Source organism: Saitoella complicata (assembly GCF_001661265.1).
Source record: "Saitoella complicata NRRL Y-17804 unplaced genomic scaffold SAICOscaffold_21, whole genome shotgun sequence".
In the NCBI taxonomy this organism is placed as follows: Eukaryota; Fungi; Ascomycota; class Saitoellomycetes; order Saitoellales; family Saitoellaceae; genus Saitoella; species Saitoella complicata.
In genome coordinates, this window is record NW_017567012.1 from 115,491 (window position 1) to 138,192 (window position 22,702).

Below are 22,702 nucleotides of genomic sequence, written 5' to 3' on the forward strand. Positions count from 1 at the left end.
CGAAATTGGTATAAAAGGATTAAGAAATTAATATCCAAACACGAAGAAGTCCATGAAAAAACAGGCCGTCGCTATCAGTACAAAGTACACTCATTACTCATACTCATACTCATACTCATACAGAAACCAGCCGTATGCTCGTCCGCTTGCATACTTTGTCAAGCATAAACAGCAACCAGCCAGTTCGCTTTCCAATGTCTATAACGTTGACTTGACGCTTAAGCCTCGTACATGGCAGGACCAGCAACGACGTGGGGGTCGATCATGGTCAAGTTGTGAGGAGTGACGTAAGGGTCAGAGTCAGTCAAGACGACAAAGACGGAGCCGTTGACGATGGCATCGGTGGTGTTGGGGAAGACGTAACCACCGGGCTGGCGGGTGCGAGCAGTCAAGGAAGTCATGTTGACGTCGTAGAGAGGGGTGTAGGTAGTGTTCAACTGGGAAACCCAAGCGGCGAAACGAGGAGGGCAGGTAGCGTTACCGGTGGTGTGGTACAACTCCTGGGACTGGTTGTAACCAGCGACCTTTCCGGGAGCATCCCAAGAGAAGACAACCTCGCGACCAGGGTACGACAAAGCGGTGGTGTTGGTGGAGACGGAAGCGTTACCACCGAAGAGGGTAGCGTTGGGGTTGTTCAAGACGTTCAAGGTGGGGTGGATGGCAAAGTCGATGTGAGGGTTCTCGAGAGGACACTCAACGATGTAAGGCTGGAGAAGAGTCCAAGCCCAAGACTGGGGAATACCGGTGGTAAAGTAGAAGGGCATGGGGAAGAGACCCTCGAACTGACGGAAGATCATCTGCTGACGAGCCTCTGTGGTGATGGACTGGAGGAGGAGCTGAGCGGCAGCGCGGGACTCGAGGTGCTCGAGGAAACCGTAGACGCCAGACTCACCCCACTTGGTGAGACGCTGAGAGAAGTCGATGAACTCCTCGACGGTGTGGAAGGGGTAGCGGTAGACGCACTGCTTGGCAGCGCGAGGACCGAGGATGTTGGAGAGGAGGGTAGCGTGACCGACCTCCTGGTCAGCCATGAACTCGAGCAAGTAGCGGTCGGCAGCATTCAACCCGGCGGCCTCGAACTCCTCGTCGGAGAACATGGCCAAACCGTGGTGGAAGAGGTCCAATTCGATCCACTCCTGGTTCAAGGCCAAGTTCATGGACTGCCAGTCGAAGCCGTGGACATCAGAGTAAGGGTGGTAGATGGGAGGGGTAGAGTTGGTGTTCAAGCCTCCGGGAGGGGGAGGAGGAGCAGGGAACTCGGCGCCAGAGTTGTTGCAAGCGTTGGGTCCTGGAGCAGAGACCTGAGGAGCGTAGAGAGCGCTGCCGGTAGGGACGGGAACGTAAGATCCAGGGGTCCACCAAGCGGAAGAGTAGGTGGAAGCAGAAGCCAAAGCAGCAGAGAGCTGGGAGGTAGCAGCCTCAGTAGCCCATGAGTTGGAAGGGGTGACGGTGACGCAGTTGACACAGTCAGACGCGGTCTGGGAAGGCTGAGGGGAGACAGTCGAGGCAGTGGTAGGAGCCAAAGAGTCGGGACCAGACGCGGTGGCGAAGATCTGAGGAGCGGCGGCGGCGAACGGAGCAAGCAAAAGGGGAGCAACCAGCGAAAGAATCATTGTGGGTTTTTGGTATAGGGATTGGTTTTTTGATTGTATGGGAAATTGGGGGGTTTATATAGGGGAGATGGAACTACGCGATGGTGACGTTGTCGACTGGAGGGCATCAACTTGTCGGGTCAGTGGCGCTCCATCCCACACTTACGTCAGACTGGCAATTAAGGGAACATCTGCCGATTGATCCACCCATCGATTGGACCTGCATCCATCAATTGAACCTACGATGGAGAACAAGGAAGAATTCTACGGAAAGGCAAGGCTCTACTGGGATGCGGTACCGCCCACGGTCAATGGCATGCTAGGCGGCTACGGCTCAGGCAAGGTCCCCCGCGTCGACATCCAGGGCTCCATAGCCTTCCTTTCCAAACTCAACGCCCGTCTGCCGTCCCGCAAGTCCGCTGAAAACCACTCCGAGTTCATATCAGCAGACTGCGGTGCAGGAATCGGCCGCGTAACGAAGGGTCTCCTCTCAAAGTACTCGGATCACGTCGACCTGGTTGAGCCAATTGAGAATTTCGCAGAGGAAGCTCGAAGCGGCGCGCTACTGCAAGAAGAGCGGGATGCGGGAAAGGTCACTGTGATTCAGAAAGGTCTTGAAGAGTGGACACCAGAAGAGAGTAAATACAGCCTGATATGGGCGCAGTGGTGTCTTGGACATCTCGAGGATGATGACCTCGTGGCTTTCTTCAAGCGGTGTCAGAAGGGGCTGAGGGAGGGAGGATTGATTTGCGTCAAGGAGAACATCACCATGGGGCAGAACGTCAAAGACGAGGAAGACAGTTCTTGGACGAGAACCAGAGATTCGCTGTTGACCATATTCAAGGACGCCGGATTGAAGGTCGTGAAAGAAGACTTGCAGCATGGTAACCCTCCCTTCTCCCTAGTTCGAATCGCATGACCTAACATTGGAGCAGGCTTCCCGCAAGAGCTCTTCCCAGTTCGAATGTTTGCTCTATGCTAGTCTATCTATTCTCAAGCACATCTACTGACAAGCACTTGCTTTGCCCCTTTCTCACGAGTGTTCACCGTCTCTTCGATCACATCAATCACAACTTTGTATGTTCGCGTAGACGTAGCCATATTGTTCGACCATAAGAATATCAGATAGTGGATGGCCTCCTCTCGTAGGTATTTTTGTGGTTCGAGGAAGCTGAATGCAGGGGTGATGCACATCGTCATCGGTGTATCGATTACCTTCGAAAATATGAGTCTTCTGAAAAGAGGGTACTCGCTGCTATTCTTTGGAGGGCTGCTATATGCCGGGTTTCTGTTGTGTTTGACGTCGCCGGCATTACAGCGGAACCTGCTCTACCTTCACCGAGCGAAGCCATTTTGGGGTGCGGATCTGACGAAGCCAGAGTTGTATGGCTTTGCGAACGGCAGAGTGAGACCGTTCCATATTCAGACCCCAGACGATGAGCGTATCTTCGCATGGCATGTGTTGCCATTTAACCTCTACTCCGCACACCGGGAAGAATTGGAGGCGCCGAATTATGATTATGCCAAGCATACCGAGCTGTTGAGGAATGATCCAGAAGCGAGGGTGGTTATCTACAGTACTGAATGCTTGTTAAACGATGAAATCAAAGCTGACATTGTAGTACAGTGCATGGTACAGCTGGAACAATCGCAGCAACCGATAACCGTTTAAACACATACCGGACATGGTCACTTCTTCCCGGCAATGTTCACGTATTGACGATTGACTACCGAGGATTCGGGTTGTCTACTGGTGAGCCTAGTGAGGAAGGACTGGTTACGGACGGCATTTCTGCTGTACAATGGGCGATGGAGAATGGGGTCGCCCCGGAGAGGTACGAAAGTGTTCGGGTCTGCTTGTCAGGATGCTAACGCGTTCGTACAGAATCGCCATCGTGGGACAGTCCCTCGGCTCCGCCGTCTCCATTGCCGTCGCCAACGAACTAGCGTCTCAAGGCACATACATCCGTGCTCTCCTCCCCATCTGCGGGTTCGCCTCCCTCACCCAAATCGTTACAACCTACCGCCTCGTCGGCTTCATCCCCATTCTCTCGCCTCTCCGTGTCTACCCACTCATCCAGAACTTCATCATCAACAACTTCCTTTACGAGAAATGGGATTCAGCGACGAGATTAAGGAGTTTCGCGGAGAAGACGAGGGGTAAGGATGTTAGCATTACGATTATGCATTCGGTTTACGATATGGATATCCCGTATGCGTCGTCGCGATTATTGTTCCAGTCTGCAATCACTGGGTCTCTCCATGCCGGGCAAGATATGACATGCGCTATGGATGATACAGATCCTACAGTTGCGCCCGATTTTGCGAAGGGTCTTGTGGACAAACGAACGATTGGCAGTGGTGGTTCCGTGTACACGTTTAAAGCCGGCGAAGGGGAAAAAGAAGGACGGATACAGTATGTGGAACTGGACTGGGGAGGTCATAATAGAATGCAGAAGGCGGACAGCGTGTTGATGGCACTTGGCAAAGCATTGGGTGTTTTGTAGGACAGGGGCATTGATAGAGTAGCATGTTCAATTGACTCGCAGGGTTACGGGACCGCGGTGAGCTCCGGCGTAGATGTCGGGGATTTCAGCGGACGAGTTAGGGAAGCCGTTACAGCGAGTGTGTGATCCGCAGCTTTTGAGAAAATCTTTAGATCAGGGAACCCGGAGGATCTGGTTAGGATGTGCAATTAGGATATTTTCTTAGAACTTCATACGATATATCAATCAAAACTTTCACCTATGTGACATGTCACATACGACGAGTGCATCGTACCGACTTTGAACCGCGATCACTGGGCATCACGATCAAATCTTGCTCGCTTGGAGGCATGACTGTCTCCCTCCCTAGGCATCTGCCGGCTGTCTCCATCACTCCTTCTCATTCTCTGATATCGCTCGCGAGCCTCTCGCGCTTGATGTTCTCTTTTCCGCTCCTGCTTCTTCTTCTCTTCCTCAGCCGCCCGATACCTACGCGCCTCTTCCGCCTTCTTTTTCCTGTTCTCCTCAGCACGTTCAAGTTCTAGCTTCTTCTACTTCTTTTTCTCTTCTTCCGCACATGCACGCTCAAGCTCTGCCGTGGCACGCTCCAACTCAACTTCCATTTCGGCATTGACTGCTGGACCGATGAACGAAATGACTGTTCTAGAACACAGTGGAGTAACGTGTGCCCTGAAATTCTATACAAGTGAAGTTAGTATCTGCTGTCAAGACTTAAGGATTGAGCACGTACACTTGACATAGTGTAACAAAGATGAAGCCCGCAGCACAATCACATCTCCAGGCTGGAAATCAAACTCAATACCCAACCGAGGAACCACCAAGGTACCTCTACTAAAGCCATCCTGATCAGAGAACACCATAAAAACTGCCGAGGAGTGTTGAGGGTCAGGATCATCCCGATGCATATCCACTGCTATAGTGACGTTGATAGCCAAGGAAGAGTAGGCTTGAAGGTAATAGTCAATCAGTAGTTCTTGGTGTTTTTCAGCCGTTTTAGGATCTGTGAACTGTTTGATACTCCAGGGATCCATTCATACCAAGTACATACCGTGGGAACCCGCACGTTAGCAAGAGTTCCCACGCATGTGAAGGGCCCGAGGAACACACAGAGAACTCTGGTAGTAACACACCCTTCTTATAGGCAAAGGGAAGTGATGGAAGAGGCGATACATACCAGTTGACAGGATACCTGATGTTTTGCTAAGCTTTTCATCTATGTTGATCAGTGTTTGGTATGACTGTTGCCACGCGTGCACGGAAAGGAGGGTCAAGACGATAGAACTACGAGGAGATAGGCCACAAGCCTTTGGGCGACACGTACGGTAAGACGGACAAACATATCTATTCTTGGAAACAGTAGATCCAGTGGCAAGCCGAGATCGGATGGCTTTGCAATACCCAAACTAGTAGTAAACTCCAAAACTCCAGAAACCCATGAACCAAAATCGTCAATCAATGTAGCACATCACTGTTTGGAACTCTTTGCCTTCTTCGCCTTCCTTGCCAAAACAAGGATCTCCTCGTCAACATCGGAAGCCTCTTCGGCGTCCAAGTCTGAGCCGGACTCCATCTCCTCATCTTCATCATCCTCCGCATCCTCCATCTCCTCGTCATCCTTCTCCAACGTAGCAGGAATGATTCTCTTCCTCTTCTCCCCAAGACGACCACCCTCTGCACCGAAAGTAGCAGAGGCAGTCTCGGTCTTGGTCTTGGTCTCACCCTCATTCGCGGTAGAAGCAGCACCCTCATCCTGCTCAGGCTTGGGCGGCGCAATGAACCATGGGATCTTACCCCTCATGAAGTCATTCAACACAAGCTTCGCGACAGAGTTCTCGTCTGCCTCACCACCATTCAATAGCCTACCCATCTTCCTTGCAAGCATAGTGATGAACTCAGTGGAGTCTTTCCAGCCACGAACATCGTACGTACGCTCCAAATGCTGCTGCTTGCAGCGACCAAGGACAGCGGGCATGTACTGAGCAGGGTGCTCGATCTTCTCAACACGAACAACACCACGCAACAGAATGTCAGTCTCAGTATCGCTGGCCGACGGGGGTACAACACCAGGACAATCGATGAGGTAGATACGCTTCATGAGGGTAACGTATTGCCAAACCTTGGTCTCTCCAGGAATAGGAGCGACCGTGCAGACCTTCTTCTTCTTCAAGGTGTTAATGATACTGGATTTACCAGCATTGGGATAACCAATGAATCCAACGGAGATTTGCTTCTTGTCTTGGTGAAGCGATGAGAATTGACGAAGAAGTTGAATCAGCGAACCTTTACCGAAAGAGTTGGTGATCGAAGCGTGGAAAGCAAGCGTAGGATACTCTTTGGAAAGGATCTTGACCCAGTTGGCCTATGAAAATAACAGTCAGCACCTCGTTCAGGGAAGAGCAATGCATGTGAACATCTGTGAAGGCATGTGTGCTTCATCACTAAGAAAGTCGGAACCTATGTACCACGAAGAGGACATCCGACTTTCAACTCAAGAGAAGCATCTCACAGGTCCTAGCGAGCTGTCCCAAGACGGGACGAACTCTAAGGCGGACCCGGTCTCGATCTCCCAAAGTTGTAACAGACTCACTCTGATTGAGAATCGCACCCTCTGAAGAGGATGTCGACCGCAATCACCGTAGCCAAAAGGCCGTAGTAACCGCGCAAAGGAGCCTTGACTTAACGATGGGATCCGCAAAGCGGAAGTTGGGGAAGGAAGACACAGACGAAAACACAACAAGAAGGGATGACTTACCGCTGCCCATGTAGGAACCAAATCACACTTGTTCAACACAAAGATCAAGTGCTTGTGCGGCTGCTCCTCTCTCAAATACTTCTCCACAGTCTTGCATCGAGTACCAATCGGATCTCTGGCGTCGATAACCATAACCACCACGTCGGAAGAGTCGATGACCTTGTACAACTCGTTCCAAATACGCTTCGATTGACCCTTCGAGAAGACAGGCTCACGGGCCTCAGAAATCCAGTCAATGCCCTGAGCGTTGATAGGCTCCGTCTCCTTCTTATCGGAGTAGGTCTGCTGGACATCCACAACATCCTTAAACAACTCCTCCGTCGAACCAGCAATGATCTTTGGCTTCTTCCTCTGTGCTTTGGGCCCGAAAGTGTCGGCGAACGGCTCAGTCTCGACAATCTGCACGCGCGGAACCTTGGTGTTCTCCTGAAGCAAACTCATGGGGAGCTTATTCTGCTTCAACAAAACCTGGTAGGGATCGTTGATCTTTGCGCCGAGAGACTCACGGAACTCCGACAGCGCGTTCTGAGCAATCACACGAGTGTTACCGAACCACCTACGGTCAGGTTGGACACGCGCCTTCGGGATCTCCTTCGACTGGTACGTAGCAGCTTCAATGATTTCTCCCTGGGCATTGCGTACCGCCTTTCCCTCCTTAAACATATTCACCTTGGCCACCTTCTTCGCATCTCGGTAAAAGTTCTCTCCCTTCACCCTAATATTTCCCGGCTTCTTCTCGCCAGTCTCCTTGGCACGACGATTGGCTTCCTTCTTTCCCTGACCCATTTTGAAGATGAATTGATGAGATCGGAGGGTAAAGGGTGGAGTATTTCTCAAGCGGGCAAAAGTTCGTAGCCTGCAACTTTTTCAGCCGCGAGGGTCTGTGGCGAAGCAGGTGTCGTGTGGGAAGCTTATCGCAAAGTTCTTTTCAGAAAAATGAAGAAGTAAACTTCTAGTTCTAAAAGTTATGAAAATGATACTAGCAAAATATGAGGTACCGTAGGTAGCCCTGACGCCGTCGTTCCCCCTGACAACGGCCGGTACGTGAACTTACATACACGCGAATACGAACCAAACATTGACATTGGAAAGAGGTCCAAACCAGCATTCACTCCTTCAAGGCCGTCAACACCTCTGCAACTCGGAAAGAAGCTATATACTATCTGCCTTGCCCATAGCTCTCCCTACCCTCATGCAGATTCTCGCAGTTACTCCTTCATCTGTTGGTGTTTATACTGAAGCTTTGCAAGAGCTCATTGCGGAGGCACAGGGGCGCGACGGATTTGATGAGGTCTGCTGTGCCACACAAGCAGTTGACGGTACAGTTGCTGTGGGGAACCGCAATGGGTTGTCAATTGCCTCCTTGGGCGGCGTCCCAAGGATCGTCGTTCATGCAGAGATTGCGGTTCGTGAGCTATGATCTCGAATGAATTCCCGCTGACCTTTGCATAGGGGATGGTCACGTCTGTAGCATTCACTCAGGACTCAAGGTCTATTCTGTTCGCTTCCTCTCCGCTAAATGCTGTCCGGACATATAGCATCCTAGAGAACAGGATCACTCACACCGACACAGCGCATCCATCCAAGATCACTGCTCTCGCCGTATCAGCCGACTCTACATACGTCTTGTCTGCCTCGTCATCACCACCTACTGTCCAGCTCCATAATGCAGTGCTTGGAACTACGAACAATGTACTCGTGCCTGCTTCTACATCACCTGTGGTCTCTGCTGCTTTCCATCCTTCAAGAAGACATATATATGCGATGGGGTTTGCCGACGGGGTGGTCGCAATTAACGACACTACACGAACCCGACACCTATGTGTCTTTGACGGCTTGTTTCCGGCGAATACACTGACCGGCTTGGTGTTTGCACCTGATGCACAAAATACTGTGGTTACCGTCGGGAGGAACGGGACAGCGCATGTCTTGAACTTTGAAAGCCGAAAGGTCGAACGGACGATATCTGTTGGGGCACCTGCTACTTGCTTATGTATGAACGACGACGGAGCGCTCGCTGTTGGAACGGTACACGGACGTTTACTGAAATTTGAGAGCATGGACTGGCCTCCGCGCAGCCTCAGCGTAAGTCGCAATGGCGACCCTGTGTTATCTGTGCAGTGGTCGAGCACCCGGCCTACCGCACGAAACACGAGCACGCATGGACGGACAGACAGTGTCTCTGCAAAAATGAGGACGAGAAGTGCTTCACGAACCAGCGCTTCTGATGACGAGGCACCTCTCCGCCCTCAACAGCATGTACGTAGCAGGAGGACGCATCGCATTCAGGAAGAAGCAAAGCCCGCCTATCTCGATATGTTTTCTCCGGTCAAGAAGGCACAGCCAGCGGTGTTCTCCAGGACCTCTCTGGAAGATGATGCGGCAAGTTCAGGGATGGAGTCCACACCAAGTCGTCCAACAGCACTTCGCTCGCCCAGAAAATCGACGCTGATTGGATCTTCTTTGCTGAGCAGTCGTGTCGGACGAAGTCAAAACCTAGATCGAATTCCTTTACTGCAAGCTACAAAGACGCCGAGCAGGGACCGTGCGGAAACTGCGCCAGAACCTAGCGATGACGTCGAAAGTCTTGCAAGATCACGGCCGTCTAGTGGAGAAGACATGCTACGTGCTCTAAGACTCGAAGAGCTCAACCTTCTTGACTCTTCACCCCCGAAAAAAGGGTCCGGCTCTGGATTGGCTGGTTCAGACCTCAGAAAGCCGTCAAAGACGATAGCCTTCAACCCTGAAGACGACCTTCAGCAAGAAGTGAAGTCTATAGGCCTGGAACGTGAAGAAAAGAAGTCCGTATCGTGGGAGGCAGAAAGGGGAACCGAAAGTGCGTTGACGAGCCCAAATGACAAGGACTACAGCAAATTGTCCATGCCGTCACATCTACGCCCGACGTCTGGCACTGATAGTAGAGAGACGCCAGCACGGCCTCCTCCGCAAATTGCGGTTGCACCATCTCCAGTATCGCGAGATGCGCTCACGGAAATGCGTGATATTTTGCGGCGTGACATACAGGCAGTGCATGTCGAACTTCTGAGACAGTTCTCTAAGCGTGATGGCGAAATGGAGCAGCTACAGGCCGAGAATGCGAGACTCGTTGCTGAGAATGAGAGACTGAGAAAGGAGTTGGAGGAGATGAGGAATGCGGCGGGTATAGCTGAAGTTCGCTGGTATTGATTCATTCAGCTGAATTCGAGGGAAATCCAGGCTGCTCCCTGTGATGCAAAGTCATGCCAAGTCATGCACGGTTATTATACGAATGTTTCAGACCCGCGCGTAGACGAGCAACCAATAATTGCAACGCGTACGCCGTTCAACCCCTAAGCTTCGTCTATCCTGGAGATAGGTGCAAGTGAGTTGATCTGCAGCTGCGTCGAATGTTGAGACCTCGCTCTCGTCGTCTCTGCAGCAGCTGTCTCCAACCAGCTCAGCCCTTTCTGATTCGTCTCAACGTCTTCGCCTCCTCAAACAGTCAGCTTCTCCACCGTCCTTTTTCATCTACACGGCGATCCTACGTGAAGTCAAGCGGGAAGAACTTGGGCGCGAAGCTACTACTACGACCTGAAGAAATGTTTGATGGACCGCAGTATCCGCATTTAGACAGTCTCAATGCTTCCCAGCTGACGGCGGCGACGTATGATCCGGAACTCTATCCGGTTTTGCAGATCCTTGGTACATTTACGACCGCATATTCCAGACCTACAGCTAACCTGAAGGTATAGCTGGCCCTGGATCAGGGAAGACGCGTGTCTTGACCACGCGTGTTGCGCATTTACTCCTTCACCATGGTCTCTCTCCTTCTTCGATCATTGTGGCCACTTTCACGAACAAGGCGGCGAAGGAAATGAAAGAGCGCATTCATCGCATCCTTGGAGTAGAAAACTCTGGGCTGATTCTAGGGACCTTTCATTCTGTTGCATGCCGTTATCTCAAAAAATATGGCGATCACATAAAACTGGAAAAGGACTTCGGAATTGCGGATGCTACTCAAACTACAACGTTGATGAAGATGGCCATCAAGCAAGCTGATTCTGAAATTTCGGACAAAATCGCTAAGAATCGTATATCACAGCTGAAGAGCAAGGGACTAACTTGGCAACAGCATGCCGAGGATGAAGCTCGAAAACGGAGATCATCAAAACTTCCGCATTACGCCGGTAACTCTAAATCAGACAACGACGTAGTTGACGTCTATAGGGAGTATGAGACGTTACTAAAACAGCAGAATCTCTTTGATTTCGATGACATTCTGATAAAGTGTCTTGATTTGCTCAAAGCACGCCCTCAGTGCGTCGGCAACATTCAGCATGTGCTCGTCGACGAATATCAAGATACCAACTTTGTTCAATACGAGTTGATGCGACTTTTTGCACAAAAGGCCAATAGGATCACCATTGTTGGTGATCCTGACCAAAGCATCTACGGCTTCCGAAGCGCAGACATCACGAACTTGGAGAAGATGTCAACTCATTATCGCGACCACAGTGTCACCGTTATCAACCTGGAAGATAATTACAGAAGTTCGGGGGCAATCTTGGAACTCGCTTCCCAGGTTATCAGCCAAGACCGGTCGCGGCCGCAGAAACAGCTCATGCCAAATCGACCTGACGGTCCGAAGCCTGTGCTTCGAGTGCTGGCGGACGCAACGCTTGAGTCTGAGTGGATTGCAAGAGAAATCAAACGAGTCATAGCATGTACAGGAGGTATGATAACCTACAATGACGTGGTGGTGTTATTGCGATCAGCAAGGCCGACCCTTATGCGACTGGAGACAGCATTCACTCATGCTGGGATACCTTTTCACGTGGTTGGGTCATTTGAATTTTTCCAAAGGAAAGAGGTGCAGGATATCCTGGCATACCTTCGCGTAGTACAGTCTTCCTCTGATCTGGCAAGCTTCACACGCGTTATCAATGTCCCTGCGAGAAGTTTAGGGCCGAAGGCATTAGAGAAGTTGCTCGCCCAAGCACAAACGCGAGGATTGCCTGTTTTCGAAGCAGCCAATAGGGCCGCGAAGGGCGAACTTGGTTTTGCCAGCACCGCCTTGAAGTCATTGCAGGATTTTGCTTCGGTGATCAATAAGGCACGTGCAATGGCCAACAACAACGCTTCTGTCGAGGAACTCATCAAATTCATCACTGCAAACATCAACTATCGGGAGTATCTGGAGAAGACGTATAAAAAGGATGGTGAAGAGGGGTATCTTGAGAAATGGGCGAATGTAGAAGAGTTGAGTATCTACGCAGACCAAGTTTCGGCTGCGATTGCGGAGGATCTGCCTGATGTGGAAGGCATTGACGGTAACATCGCAGATATGTCGAATCTCGAGGTGTTCTTGAGTGGCGTATCACTTGTATCTGATCGTGTGGAGAAGGGAGGAGAAGCCATCCAGGTATGATTTTCGTTCATCCGTCTGCTCGGACCATCTAACGCTCCTGCTAGCGAGTCACTGTCTCAACTATCCACGCCTCGAAAGGTTTAGAATGGCCAGTTGTATTTATTCCGGCTGTCTTCGATGGGTCGATCCCGAATTCTCGAGCGGAGGATCAGGATGAAGAGAGGCGTATCTTGTATGTTGGCCAGACGAGAGCACAGGCTTTGTTGTATCATTCCTATCCAGAAACGAGTACGAATTATGGTCAACAGGAGGACGCGCGTGTTTCCCGCTTCTTGAACGACGTTCGCGAACGAAAGCTGCTTCAGGCCAGAGGTCCCTCATTTGCTGGTGGTCTTGCCGCTGAGGTTAGCAGACTTTTGGACAGGCCGATGCCAAGCCTGGAGAAGATTGAGGAGATGACGTCTAGGTTGTCTTCCGTCGAGGATGAAGGCTTGGGGGGGGCTCCATCACCTGTCCGCGGGCGCCGCAACAGTTTCGGGCAGAATATTTTCCGTCGGTTTAGCCCTGAAAGAGCGGTGCGTCATCAGTACAGTACCGTGTCGTCGTCTACGGATGGTATCTCGCACGAACAGAGTGGATTTATGAGTTCCAGAACTGCACTGAACCAGCTACCTGTGGAACCATTGAGCGCGGGAAACAACCGCCGAGCGTCATCGTCTGATCGGCGTGAGAAGCCTATCACTCTGAAAAAGCAGAAGACCGACCCTAAACAGGGGGTCTTGGCTGACTGGCTTGGTGCCAAACAACAAGTGAAAGCACCATCTCATGGACAAGCTGCAATGCCACCGCCCGTCATTGACCTTACGGAGGAGGACCTCCCACTTCCTACACCTTTGGGTCGCGTCGAGACGGTTACTACCACTATTGGGGAGGAACGATATGTTCTTCTTTCTTCATCCCCACCGCGGGAGTCTCCCGTGGTTTCCAGGTCAAGGGTTGTCTCGAAAGGGTTACAGCATACCAAAATGACATACACAGTACCAGCACCAGCACCTGCACAACCCAGACCGACACTGCCACAGGGTACCAGTTTGCCGGGCAACACAGGATTGAGGAAGCCTGGCAAGAGATTAGGGATGGGTAGACCGAAGCCATGGGGATCTAAATAAAGAAATTTACATAATGATAGAGGGTCATATTCGGTTGGACATGGTGAGTACGGCGTTAATTGAAATTACTGTTACCTACGATCATGGCTTCTGAACGAGAAGAGTGATGGGGGTCATAGACCATGTGTTACGCATTCTAAGCAACCTCGTAGCGTAGCTTCTGGTAGATATCGCAACACAGAACACACAGAGCAAACTAGCTTCTCACACTTGACGCAGAGGGTCCCGCCCTCTTGCTCCGGCGTCACGGCTTGTCCGCAGTCCGCGCAGTGTTCAGCATTCACTTCCACGCTTTGACCGCTCTGACTTTGTGCTACAGCCCGCTGCGCCGAGAATAGCATGTTGAGCGTATTCGCTATGAAATGAGTCAGCTTTGTCCGAATGTCGTACTTCTCGTGTGCAATAGGAGCGACGGACAGTAAACCTGCTGCTGCTCACTCGCAGTGTTACGAGGAACCCGCTTCAAAGTCCTTCCCGACTCATTCCGTGAGGGTGTATCCTGACTCAACTGAGAAGCCTGTTGCACAAATGAACTAGATGGTGGTGATGAAAGGTATTCCTCGTCGCGATGTCTCTTCATGACATGGTTTTGGGTGTTGCAATTGTACTTTTATTTAAGGTTCTTGAGGACGCGCTTTGAGACACGCTTGGGCATGCACGGCTATATTTCTGGGGTTTTGATCATTCCACACCCCTAAATCTTCAAACCACACCCCCGCGCGCCGAAAATTGAGGAGATCAGAGCATAACAACCACACAAAACAGCATTAAACTCAGCTGTAGGAGACAGAAATGGATCCTCCACCTGATGCCTCTTTCCCTACCCTGGAAGAGCTCAAGAATTATGCCCAGGCCTGGGCCAAGCCCCGTGGCTATGCCATTTCAACTGAGCGATCCAAACCCGGCAAAGTATGGCTAAAATGTACCCGTGGCGGCGAGTATAGAAATCGCCATAATCTTGACCGCACTTCCCGTCAGCGCAAATCAAACCACAAGGCCCAGGGCTGCCCTTTCAAGCTTGTTGGCAAGCTCTCTGGGATAACAGGAGATTGGGAGTTATCGACAAAGAACTGGGAGCACAACCATGAGCCCGTAATCGATCCCACGGCACTCCCCCAGCACAGGAAACTCACAGCCACCCAGATCAAAGACGTTGAGAGGATGACGAAGGCAGGTGCACTGCCTAGGACTATTGCCGTGGCCCTACGCGAGGACCCGGAGGGCAACCCAGACTTTTTGCGCCGCAACATCTACAACGCCAAGCGCGACCTTCGCGTCAAGAATCTTGCCGGGCGTACACCCATTGTTGCCTTGTTGGACAAACTCGAAGAAGAAGGCCTGCCTTTCCGGAAGAGGGTGGACAACGAAAATCGCATTACCAGCCTAATCTTCACCCACCCACAATCTGTTAGTTTCACGAAACGCTTTCGAAACGTCTTCGTCATGGATTGCACCTACAAAACCAACAAGTTTGAGATGCCCCTCCTTCATATCGTCGGGATGACTTGTTGCAACACTTCGTTCACCTCAGCATTGTGCTTCCTCTCTCGGGAGACTCGGGAGGACTATCTCTGGGCAATGTGTATGTACTCGGAGCTGATGGATTACTTTACACCTCTTGTCATCGTCACAGACCGCGAGCTTGCCCTTATGCATGCAAATGCTAAGGTATTCCCCACCGCCGCCAAATTGTTATGTCGTTGGCACATTGAGAAGAATGTGGTGACGAACTGCAAAAGTGCATTCCGCACTAAGGAGGAATGGGATGGTTTCTTCAATACCATGCAGGAGCTCATGAAATCCTTGACGGAGGAGAAGTTCGAGGAGAATCTCGCTGATTTGATGCGTGATTACGAGAGGTATGAGACTGTTACTTCATACGTCGAGACCCTTCTCCCCTACAAGACTTACTTTGTCTCCGCCTGGGTTGACCGTGTCACTCACCTCGGATCGTCAGTCTCTTCCCGTGCTGAAGGTGCTCACAGGTGTCTCAAAGGTCACATTGGAGTCAGCACAGGCAATCTCTTGACCGTCGTGGATCATTCCCGGGCATTCATGGAGGAACAACACAAGGAGATAATAGGGAAGATAGCCAACGAGAAGGTGAATGTTCCACCGACTTTGGGCACTTTCTTCGCCGATATCAAGTACAAGGTTTCGGGCTTCGCATTGGGGTTGATTGAGGAGCAGTACATTCTCGCACATCGTTCGCTCGCCACCAATTTCACCCTTTCAACCTGCCGTGGTTACCTGAAGAGGGTTTTCGGTTTACCCTGTGCGCATGCAATCACTGAAGCATTGGCCGACGACCGGGTCTTGACAATGCACGACATACACAAGCACTGGCATCTTGTCCTCGACGAGAACTACATTGAGGCACCCACATTGGACACAACTCAGGCTGGTGGAAACCTTCCCATGGGTGCTCCGGGGCATCAAAGGTTTTACGGGCCTCCTCCGGGCCCGCCTAGCAATTATTTTGGTCCATATGGACCTTGATGGAAGCGTGGGAGCGTCAGGAATTTATTTGTGTACATATTGCTACTGTAAATAATTTTATTTATCTTGTTTCTGCTCTGATCTCCTCAATTTTCGGCGCGCGGGGTGTGGTATGAAGAAACGGGGGTGTGGAATGATCAGGACCCTATTTCTGCCATAATTTGTTATGACGGAGAGTTACGATACAATTATCTAAAGCAACGGCTGGAAGAACTTGACAAACTGGGCAAAGGCCTTCTCCTTCGCAACGCGATTCTCCTCCACCGTGATATCAGAACGCACGGCGAAACCGTGCGTCACTCCTTCGTACGTGATCGTCTCAAACTTCGCACCGTTGTTCTTCAAGACAGATTCAACCTGCTCTTTGAGTTCGGGGACGTAGATAGCTAGGTCGACAAGTTAGCGGAGAGAACCTGAGGAACGGGGATTCTTGACTCACCATCCGTCTCGGCAGCGGCAATGCTTACAGGGACCTGAATACCCTTGACATCGTCGAGCGTAACAAGACTTGGGTGAGCTGTGGCTCCGCCGGCAATTATGCCGTCCCTCGCGAGTTGGAAGACGTACTTTCCGCCGAAGCAGTAGCCAACTGCGAGAATTTTTGAGGAGCTATATCATTCCTTAGCAAGTGTAATCCGCAAGTGGTGCAATAACTTAATACTTACTTGAATTCTGCTTTCACACTAGCGACCGCTTGGTCGATAATTGGCCTAACCTTTGACTCTGGATGGCGTCCAAGCCAGATGGGAATAGTCAAGGTCTCAGCGATAGCACCCTTGACACGGTCGATCAAAGGTCTCTCCTCGGATTCTGCAGGCTCCAAAGCCTCCATTGGGAAAGGATCACCCTCGAAATAGTCAGGCATGACGGTGAACAGTCCATTACGGGCGAAGTCGTCAGCAAGAAGCTGGTTGTTGATCAAGTCAATACCGAAGGCATCAGGGAGGAAGAGCAAGCAGTTGCGTGTACTGCCGTCGGATGGTCGAGAGATGTAGCAGCGGGCGTCGCCGATGAATTTGATTTCGCCAGTAGGTGTGCCTCTGTTGATCCATAAGCGATTGAGATGGTCGGTCCGTCACGGAGGACTCACTCATGACGGACACCTGAAACACAGCAATCTCCCAGTTGTCCAGACATCATGATCAGCTTAACAGTTATGAACGTTCAATTGAAAGTTGCCGTCGGAGCTCTGTGCCGGAGGAAGCGGGATCGATTGTGCAGGGACCCCGCATGACGTCAGGGATTGCTCACAAGATGTATTTCATTCAACGATAGTTACAGCTATCCTAATTTATTGCTGTCCAGTAAGCTCTGGTACCGCTGCCGGAGTCTGAGGAACTGCAGGCGGTACCAGCGATATGTTCATGGCCGGTGGAGGCATGGTCTCTTGTGCGCCCTGTGGTATGGTAGACAAGCTCGCCCTCCGAGATTCCGGACTTTTCTGCGGTGGTGGATCCAATGACCCTCGCCCGCCCTTCCACCGAACACCACATGCATTACACAGCGTGTTGGGCCCGCTGGGTCCACGACGGAACATAGGTGTATCCGCAGTTCCGCAGTTTTCGCATGTCTTTCCTCTGCTGTTTTGCTGTACCCGACGCTTCGGTGCTGATTTTGGTTTTGACGATAGTCGCTCGTGAACTGGCGTGTGCGCTTGAGCAGTTGTAGATGAAGCCTGCCGTGGTATAGAAGGCTTTGTCGGCACGGGCTCTGCTGCTGCCTCAAGTCGATGCCCTCTTGTTCCCTTAGGTAAACGGAATTGCAAAAACGTCGGATCAGCTCGCGGCATATTCGCCATAGCTTCGCTCATCTTCTCCCGTACTAAGTTCGGATTTTCCACTACAGCAACAACAGTATCTCGAATCTTTTTCGTGCATCCCTCCATGACCATAGTCACCGGCTGCCACGCCATCGGCTTTTGTGGATCTTTCGTGGGAATCGTCATCATGAAGGAAGCTATTACTTCCAGCGGTTCGTTATCGTCAGGCGCCTCGACAATGGACATCCTTGGGAAGAGCCAGCGATCGTTGGGATTATCCTTGAATTCAAAGACCACATCCTGACTTTGCAGATATTTAGGCATGGCCTTCTGCGCAGCTTGTTGCTGCTGTATCAGCAGTGCCTGTGCTCTCGCCTGCGCTTCGGCCTGAGCCCTTGCTTGAGCCTCTGCTTGTAAACGAGCAGCTTCAGCAGCTTGTCGAATTGCCTCCTGTGCCTGCGGAAGGGTATGGATGAACGTAGTCAACTGGCTGATCTCTGCTGGACTCGCGTTACCTCCAGCTACTACCGTCAGCAACTTTTGGAGAGCTGGATCTTTAGCGGCCGCAGCACGTAATCCCATGATAATATCATTGTTCATCGGTGGTAGCGCTGTGGGGGCAGCCGTCGGGGCTGGTGCAATTGCTTGAGGTGGCTGTGGAGCGACAGGTGCCGGTGGAGGTTGATCAGGGGCAGGTGTTGGTGTCGCAGTCGGCGCCGCGGACTGTTGTAGAGGCGTTTGCGGCAAACTCGCAACAGTTGGTCTCCCAGCAGCTGCCGGCGTTGATAGTGGCTCCTGTTTGACGATCTGCGCCGGAGCAGTGGAATGAGGCGGTCCTGGAGTTACCGGAGGTGCCGTAGCGGGAGCGGCAGCGGTTTGGCCCGGCATCTGAGGTTGTTGATACTGTCCCTGCAACTGCGTTTGTGGAGGATATCCAGGACCAGTCTGATAATGGTATTGAGGGGGCAAGCCTGATGCAGTAGCCAGCGGTGATGGAGAATGCGTAGGATGCTGATGTTCAGGTAAATATCGGATACTGTAGATCTTCGTTTCCGGAAAAGAGTGGGGGCCAATCGTCAAAGTGCATTCGCCAAGCTTGGACATATTGTGTTTCGGTGTATGGATGACATCGGCTTGTGATTTGCGACTTCTGGTCGGCTTCGTCCAAAACTTCTGCACGACTCCTCCAGTAGTCCACTGAAGTCGAGACTGGTTGAGCGCTGCCGAGAATACACGGCTCTCGACATAGTTCAGGTAGCCGGGCAAGTCTCCCGTCGTCTGCGGTTCCGGTGTTACTGGAAGGTCGCCATTACCAATTCGTCTCAGAATAGTAGCAGTTGACTGATCCACGTCTCTGCTTACTTTGCTCAGGCCTGGTGCGACAGATGGGCTTCGTACGTCTGATACTTTTGGCGTTGAGGTTGAAGGAGACGGCGAAGGAGCATGAATCTTAGTGATAGACCGCTTGCGTTTTGCACCCGCCGTAGACATTTGCGCTTAGTTGTATGGAACACTATGTCGCACAGCCGTATGAACTTGCGAATAGTCGATTTGCGCCTGTCGTACGCGACTTCGCGTACTGCATCTACATGCTTCGGCTGCTGCGGTGTAACGACGATACAATCACGTGAAATGATTATCCAATAGCACCGAGGAATATACTCAAACGTAGTGTCTGTAATTCTGTCGTGATTGAAGTACCGAGGCCGTTTACCGTCACTGGAGGAGCAAGGAGCACAGACGAGTTCACGTTTTCAAGTATCTACGCACAGGACTTATAGCGATTCTTATTAAGAGCCTGTTCAGTTAGACCAAGCAGATAAGTGATAGATGCTTCCTTCACACAGCCATCTAGCGCCTCTCAACCAGTAGGAAATGCATAGCAAGGTAGGTCATTACCATGAAAGCACCTACTAACGAGTTAACATAGAGATACAAGATGAGAAAAATAGGACACATACCAAACATAATGACTAGGCCCACGGTGTCTGGCCAGAACGCAGCAACATCGAAGCCGAATGTGCTGAGGATCGTAGCACCGGGTACCTCTATGGACAACCCAAACTTCTTCTCACGCAATGTGAGATATCGCACTTCGTTGACCAAAAGGGCTTCGTAAGCATAGTGGAATATCGAGACTTTCTGCAACCATGACAGCGTCTTGGGCATGGAATCTATCAGACGTTAGCACATGTAACCTAGACACATTTCGGGAAGACATACCTGAGTTGAGGAGCAAACCGGCGAAGAGCAAGCTGAACAGCATCACCAAGCTTCCAATCAAGTTCGCCACACTAGTTTCCTTGCAGACCACACCAATGAAGAGACAGATGGCGGCCGCAGTCAAGTTGAAAAGCACCAAAACCAACAAGAACTTGAAGAACGTTTGAACCTCCGGAACGAGACCAACCATCGGGTAGATGATTAGAGCCATCACTACCGGTGGGACAATCCGCAGTGGAATAACATCGAAAATGACTTTGGACAAGAAGTAAGCCGCAGGATGATAATATCCATTCGCACGCTCGCGCACGAACAGGATACGTTCACTGGCGAACACGTTCAGTGAAGTCAACGTACTGAACCCAAAGAGAGCAAGGATAAAAAAGAAGAGTCCAAGTCGATCTTGGAAACCCGAAAGCTCGTTGGAAACACCGAAGAAGAGGTATCCACACAGCAAGGCTAACGTGATCGCAATTGCATAGTGCGTCATCATCAACATCGGGTTACGATACAAGTTTTTGAACATTCTTTGTGAAAGAATAACAAACTGACCCCACACATTCTGGCGTTTGTGCTGAACCAGAGCTTCAGGTGCAGGGGTCTGGGGATCACTGCTCTCAGCAATTGCTTCTTGGATTTGGTCACGAATGCCGTCCGATGCTAGACTTGCGGCATATGCCTCCACAAGGTTGTCGAGGTGCGCCTGTTCATCCACAACGGGACGAGCCCTGCGGACAGACTTATTTGACTTAGGCTTTCTGGATAAGGTGGCAGATGTATTTTGAGATAACCTGGCCCATTCCTGCGTACTTTCGAGATCCTCGTGACTTGTACGTCGGCGAACCAAGCCGGGTTCATCATCGCTCGGTTCTCCGGATGTCTCGTTGGGAGCTTCATCCGTTGTTCCCATAGTGAGATCAACCAAGTAATCAGCAATATTGTAGCCCGTCGGACAAGGGTGACCAATGGCAGCAAGATACTCTTGACATTCTGAAGCATCGCCAGAGTACACGACCCGACCCTTTGCCAAGAGCACAAGTTGGTCGAACAATGCAACAATGTTGGAACGGGGTTGATGGATGGTAAAGACAATGGTGCGCTTGTAGTCGCGGGCCAACACGGAAAGACACTCGATGACGTTGTACGCATTGTATGCGTCCAATCCACTGGTCGGCTCATCCAAGAACAGGATACTTGGGCTGGTGACCAGCTCGCAGGCAATACTCACACGCCTCTTCTCTCCGCCACTGATCCCGCGTTGTCCCTCAGTTCCAATAAAAGAGTTTTTGATTCCTAGGATCCCAAGTTCGTTCATGGTCTCGAGTACACGATACTTCTTTGCCTCAACACTCATGTCTTTCGGTAGTCGCAACAGAGCAGAGTACAAGATTGTCTCGTACACGGTAAGAGTAGGCATCAACACATCCTCCTGATCAACAAACCCAGTGATACTCTTGAACTCAGACTCCGAAACTTCCCGTCCATTGACGAAGATATCACCTGAGACTTGTCCTCGCTTATTCTTCTTCGCCAAAATATCGAGGAAAGACGTTTTACCAGCGCCTGAAGCGCCCATGATCGCCATAATTTGACCAGGAGCAACGGCACCCTGTACATCGTTCAGGATGGTCTTCCCAGCAACGTTGTATGTGATGTTCCGGAACATAAGTGACGCTGGGGTGTGGTGCATCATGAGCTTATCCGCTTCGTCATCAGGCAAGCGAATCTCGCCGCCGGAAACCTTCGCTTGCCGCTGCGATTGACGGATCAGGTACCAGAGCAGCACAGCGAGAAGAATCAAGAAGACAATGGCACCAGCCACACTCGCAGCGATGAGCTTTGTGTTCGACGGTTTCTCGGGGCGCTGGTAGCCGGGTATTTCCGTGTAGTGCAAGCATTCACCGGAGTTACAGTCGAGGGTGATGGAGCTGTCACCGAAGACGGTCTTGATGAGGTCGTTCATGGCGGGTTCCGAGAATCTGCATCCACCCTTCTTCCCGGAACACTCGAATGATCCAGGTCCCCTGATGGTCTCCGACAGGAACTCGGAGATATCAATAGAACCTTCCTCTCCACACAACATACGTCCTGGAACACAGCTGCAGTGAATGTTTTCACATCGGTATCTGGTGACGTTCTGATCATACTGCGTGTCCAGCTCGAACGTACAGGTATCGAGCCCACAGTAGAAGCTCTCAACCTCGTCAACCCAGAATTGAAAGTTGCAGGTCCTGTCATTTTCCTTGCATGAGAACGTCACCTCCGGTACCTTACTTCCCAATTGATCCAAGATCTTCCTGTTCGTGACGGCACACATCTGGAAGTTCTGCTTGACGGTCAACCCGCCCCGGTAGCAAGTTCCATTGATTCCTTCTGGCATGAGGCGATTACACGCAGCATCAATCTCACACACATTGCAATTGATTCCTGACCACCCTTCTTCGCACTCGCACTTCTCCCCATCTGGACGAATTGAACGCCTTGATCCGTCAGCAAGCGATCCACACGTCGGCTGTGAACAGTCGTCGCCACCAAAGCCGGGTGGACAGATACATCTGCCATCATATTCGCTGCAATTGGCGTACTGCATACACTGAAAGGCAGGAAGAAGACAATTGAAGCTTGGCCATAATCAATTAGCTTGCGACGACTGGTAAGGTGATGAGCGGAGCATACCATGGTGGACAGTCATCGGGTCGGCCATCGAAGAGAAGCGGATCCACCCCACCCCACGGCGACTGGCCCATTGCCAATGCGCCATACTCTGTATCGATCGTCTTTGCATAGCAAGTCGACAACGTCAACGCCGCGACGGCGACTGCGGCACCAAGAAAGGAGAAATGCATCGGTATTG

At 51.2% G+C, this 22,702-nt stretch overlaps 11 protein-coding genes across 11 annotated transcripts; 5 read left to right on the forward strand and 6 right to left on the reverse strand.

The window, feature by feature from the left end:
- Positions 1 to 26: 26 nt before the first annotated feature.
- On the reverse strand, positions 27 to 1,692 carry SAICODRAFT_158097 (uncharacterized protein). Its single transcript, XM_019165582.1, has 2 exons — positions 197 to 1,692; positions 27 to 157 (listed from the first exon to the last, which is right to left on the reverse strand). Exon 1 carries the CDS (start codon positions 1,611 to 1,613, stop codon positions 219 to 221), a length of 1,395 nt encoding a protein of 464 aa, XP_019022284.1. The 5' UTR covers positions 1,614 to 1,692; the 3' UTR covers positions 27 to 157; positions 197 to 218.
- A 122-nt stretch (positions 1,693 to 1,814) lies between these two features.
- SAICODRAFT_83596 (methyltransferase implicated in translation) lies at positions 1,815 to 2,574 on the forward strand (the record flags this gene model as incomplete). The annotated part of the gene is made up of 2 exons (XM_019171331.1): positions 1,815 to 2,476; positions 2,528 to 2,574. Exons 1-2 carry the CDS (start codon positions 1,837 to 1,839, stop codon positions 2,572 to 2,574), a joined length of 687 nt encoding a protein of 228 aa, XP_019022285.1. The 5' UTR covers positions 1,815 to 1,836.
- Positions 2,575 to 2,793: 219 nt separating this feature from the next.
- On the forward strand, positions 2,794 to 4,218 carry SAICODRAFT_31401 (alpha/beta-hydrolase). Its single transcript, XM_019167904.1, has 3 exons — positions 2,794 to 3,169; positions 3,220 to 3,427; positions 3,478 to 4,218. Exons 1-3 carry the CDS (start codon positions 2,818 to 2,820, stop codon positions 4,097 to 4,099), a joined length of 1,182 nt encoding a protein of 393 aa, XP_019022286.1. The 5' UTR covers positions 2,794 to 2,817; the 3' UTR covers positions 4,100 to 4,218.
- A 1,227-nt stretch (positions 4,219 to 5,445) lies between these two features.
- SAICODRAFT_31403 (NGP1NT-domain-containing protein) lies at positions 5,446 to 7,664 on the reverse strand. Its single transcript, XM_019167905.1, has 2 exons — positions 6,852 to 7,664; positions 5,446 to 6,458 (listed from the first exon to the last, which is right to left on the reverse strand). The coding sequence occupies exons 1-2, from the start codon at positions 7,635 to 7,637 to the stop codon at positions 5,565 to 5,567; spliced, it is 1,680 nt and encodes a 559-aa protein (XP_019022287.1). The 5' UTR covers positions 7,638 to 7,664; the 3' UTR covers positions 5,446 to 5,564.
- A 280-nt stretch (positions 7,665 to 7,944) lies between these two features.
- Positions 7,945 to 10,069, forward strand: SAICODRAFT_67096 (YVTN repeat-like/Quino protein amine dehydrogenase). Its single transcript, XM_019170282.1, has 2 exons — positions 7,945 to 8,256; positions 8,304 to 10,069. Exons 1-2 carry the CDS (start codon positions 8,044 to 8,046, stop codon positions 10,035 to 10,037), a joined length of 1,947 nt encoding a protein of 648 aa, XP_019022288.1. The 5' UTR covers positions 7,945 to 8,043; the 3' UTR covers positions 10,038 to 10,069.
- A 139-nt stretch (positions 10,070 to 10,208) lies between these two features.
- SAICODRAFT_20887 (UvrD-helicase-domain-containing protein) lies at positions 10,209 to 13,367 on the forward strand (the record flags this gene model as incomplete). The annotated part of the gene is made up of 3 exons (XM_019166345.1): positions 10,209 to 10,532; positions 10,583 to 12,252; positions 12,303 to 13,367. Exons 1-3 carry the CDS (start codon positions 10,238 to 10,240, stop codon positions 13,365 to 13,367), a joined length of 3,030 nt encoding a protein of 1,009 aa, XP_019022289.1. The 5' UTR covers positions 10,209 to 10,237.
- Positions 13,368 to 13,472: 105 nt separating this feature from the next.
- Positions 13,473 to 13,972, reverse strand: SAICODRAFT_67098 (uncharacterized protein). Its single transcript, XM_019170283.1, has 2 exons — positions 13,785 to 13,972; positions 13,473 to 13,722 (listed from the first exon to the last, which is right to left on the reverse strand). Exons 1-2 carry the CDS (start codon positions 13,945 to 13,947, stop codon positions 13,481 to 13,483), a joined length of 405 nt encoding a protein of 134 aa, XP_019022290.1. The 5' UTR covers positions 13,948 to 13,972; the 3' UTR covers positions 13,473 to 13,480.
- A 397-nt stretch (positions 13,973 to 14,369) lies between these two features.
- On the forward strand, positions 14,370 to 14,699 carry SAICODRAFT_38652 (uncharacterized protein; the record flags this gene model as incomplete). Its single annotated transcript, XM_019168596.1, has 1 exon — positions 14,370 to 14,699. A coding segment is annotated over one exon (330 nt), but the record flags the coding sequence as incomplete, so codon positions are not given.
- A 1,318-nt stretch (positions 14,700 to 16,017) lies between these two features.
- SAICODRAFT_20888 (dienelactone hydrolase family protein) lies at positions 16,018 to 17,040 on the reverse strand. Its single transcript, XM_019166346.1, has 4 exons — positions 16,957 to 17,040; positions 16,532 to 16,906; positions 16,306 to 16,475; positions 16,018 to 16,252 (listed from the first exon to the last, which is right to left on the reverse strand). The coding sequence occupies exons 1-4, from the start codon at positions 17,004 to 17,006 to the stop codon at positions 16,059 to 16,061; spliced, it is 789 nt and encodes a 262-aa protein (XP_019022292.1). The 5' UTR covers positions 17,007 to 17,040; the 3' UTR covers positions 16,018 to 16,058.
- Positions 17,041 to 17,145: 105 nt separating this feature from the next.
- SAICODRAFT_72788 (uncharacterized protein) lies at positions 17,146 to 19,125 on the reverse strand. The gene has a single exon (XM_019170797.1). It carries the CDS (start codon positions 19,114 to 19,116, stop codon positions 17,158 to 17,160), a length of 1,959 nt encoding a protein of 652 aa, XP_019022293.1. The 5' UTR covers positions 19,117 to 19,125; the 3' UTR covers positions 17,146 to 17,157.
- A 351-nt stretch (positions 19,126 to 19,476) lies between these two features.
- SAICODRAFT_60202 (uncharacterized protein) lies at positions 19,477 to 22,595 on the reverse strand (the record flags this gene model as incomplete). The annotated part of the gene is made up of 4 exons (XM_019169740.1): positions 19,477 to 19,538; positions 19,587 to 19,799; positions 19,849 to 22,469; positions 22,525 to 22,595. 4 exons carry the CDS (start codon positions 22,593 to 22,595, stop codon positions 19,477 to 19,479), a joined length of 2,967 nt encoding a protein of 988 aa, XP_019022294.1.
- Positions 22,596 to 22,702: the final 107 nt, after the last annotated feature.

Bases quoted from the DNA above. Each gene is read 5' to 3' on its own strand.
- SAICODRAFT_158097 (XM_019165582.1), bottom strand. From the start codon at position 1,613: ATGATTCTTTCGCTGGTTGCTCCCCTTTTGCTTGCTCCGTTCGCCGCC.
- SAICODRAFT_31401 (XM_019167904.1), top strand. From the start codon at position 2,818: ATGAGTCTTCTGAAAAGAGGGTACTCGCTGCTATTCTTTGGAGGGCTG. The intron at 3,170-3,219 runs GTACTGAATGCT...ATTGTAGTACAG, and splicing joins AGCGAGGGTGGTTATCTACA to TGCATGGTACAGCTGGAACA. The intron at 3,428-3,477 runs GTACGAAAGTGT...GCGTTCGTACAG, and splicing joins AATGGGGTCGCCCCGGAGAG to AATCGCCATCGTGGGACAGT.
- SAICODRAFT_31403 (XM_019167905.1), bottom strand. From the start codon at position 7,637: ATGGGTCAGGGAAAGAAGGAAGCCAATCGTCGTGCCAAGGAGACTGGC. The intron at 6,459-6,851 runs GTAAGTCATCCC...TTATTTTCATAG, and splicing joins TGGTTCCTACATGGGCAGCG to GCCAACTGGGTCAAGATCCT.
- SAICODRAFT_67096 (XM_019170282.1), top strand. From the start codon at position 8,044: ATGCAGATTCTCGCAGTTACTCCTTCATCTGTTGGTGTTTATACTGAA. The intron at 8,257-8,303 runs GTTCGTGAGCTA...ACCTTTGCATAG, and splicing joins TCGTTCATGCAGAGATTGCG to GGGATGGTCACGTCTGTAGC.
- SAICODRAFT_67098 (XM_019170283.1), bottom strand. From the start codon at position 13,947: ATGAAGAGACATCGCGACGAGGAATACCTTTCATCACCACCATCTAGT. The intron at 13,723-13,784 runs GTCCGTCGCTCC...CTCATTTCATAG, and splicing joins TGAGCAGCAGCAGGTTTACT to CGAATACGCTCAACATGCTA.
- SAICODRAFT_20888 (XM_019166346.1), bottom strand. From the start codon at position 17,006: ATGATGTCTGGACAACTGGGAGATTGCTGTGTTTCAGGTGTCCGTCAT. The intron at 16,476-16,531 runs GTAAGTATTAAG...GGAATGATATAG, and splicing joins AGTGTGAAAGCAGAATTCAA to CTCCTCAAAAATTCTCGCAG. The intron at 16,253-16,305 runs GTGAGTCAAGAA...TTGTCGACCTAG, and splicing joins TGCCGCTGCCGAGACGGATG to CTATCTACGTCCCCGAACTC.
- SAICODRAFT_72788 (XM_019170797.1), bottom strand. From the start codon at position 19,116: ATGTCTACGGCGGGTGCAAAACGCAAGCGGTCTATCACTAAGATTCAT.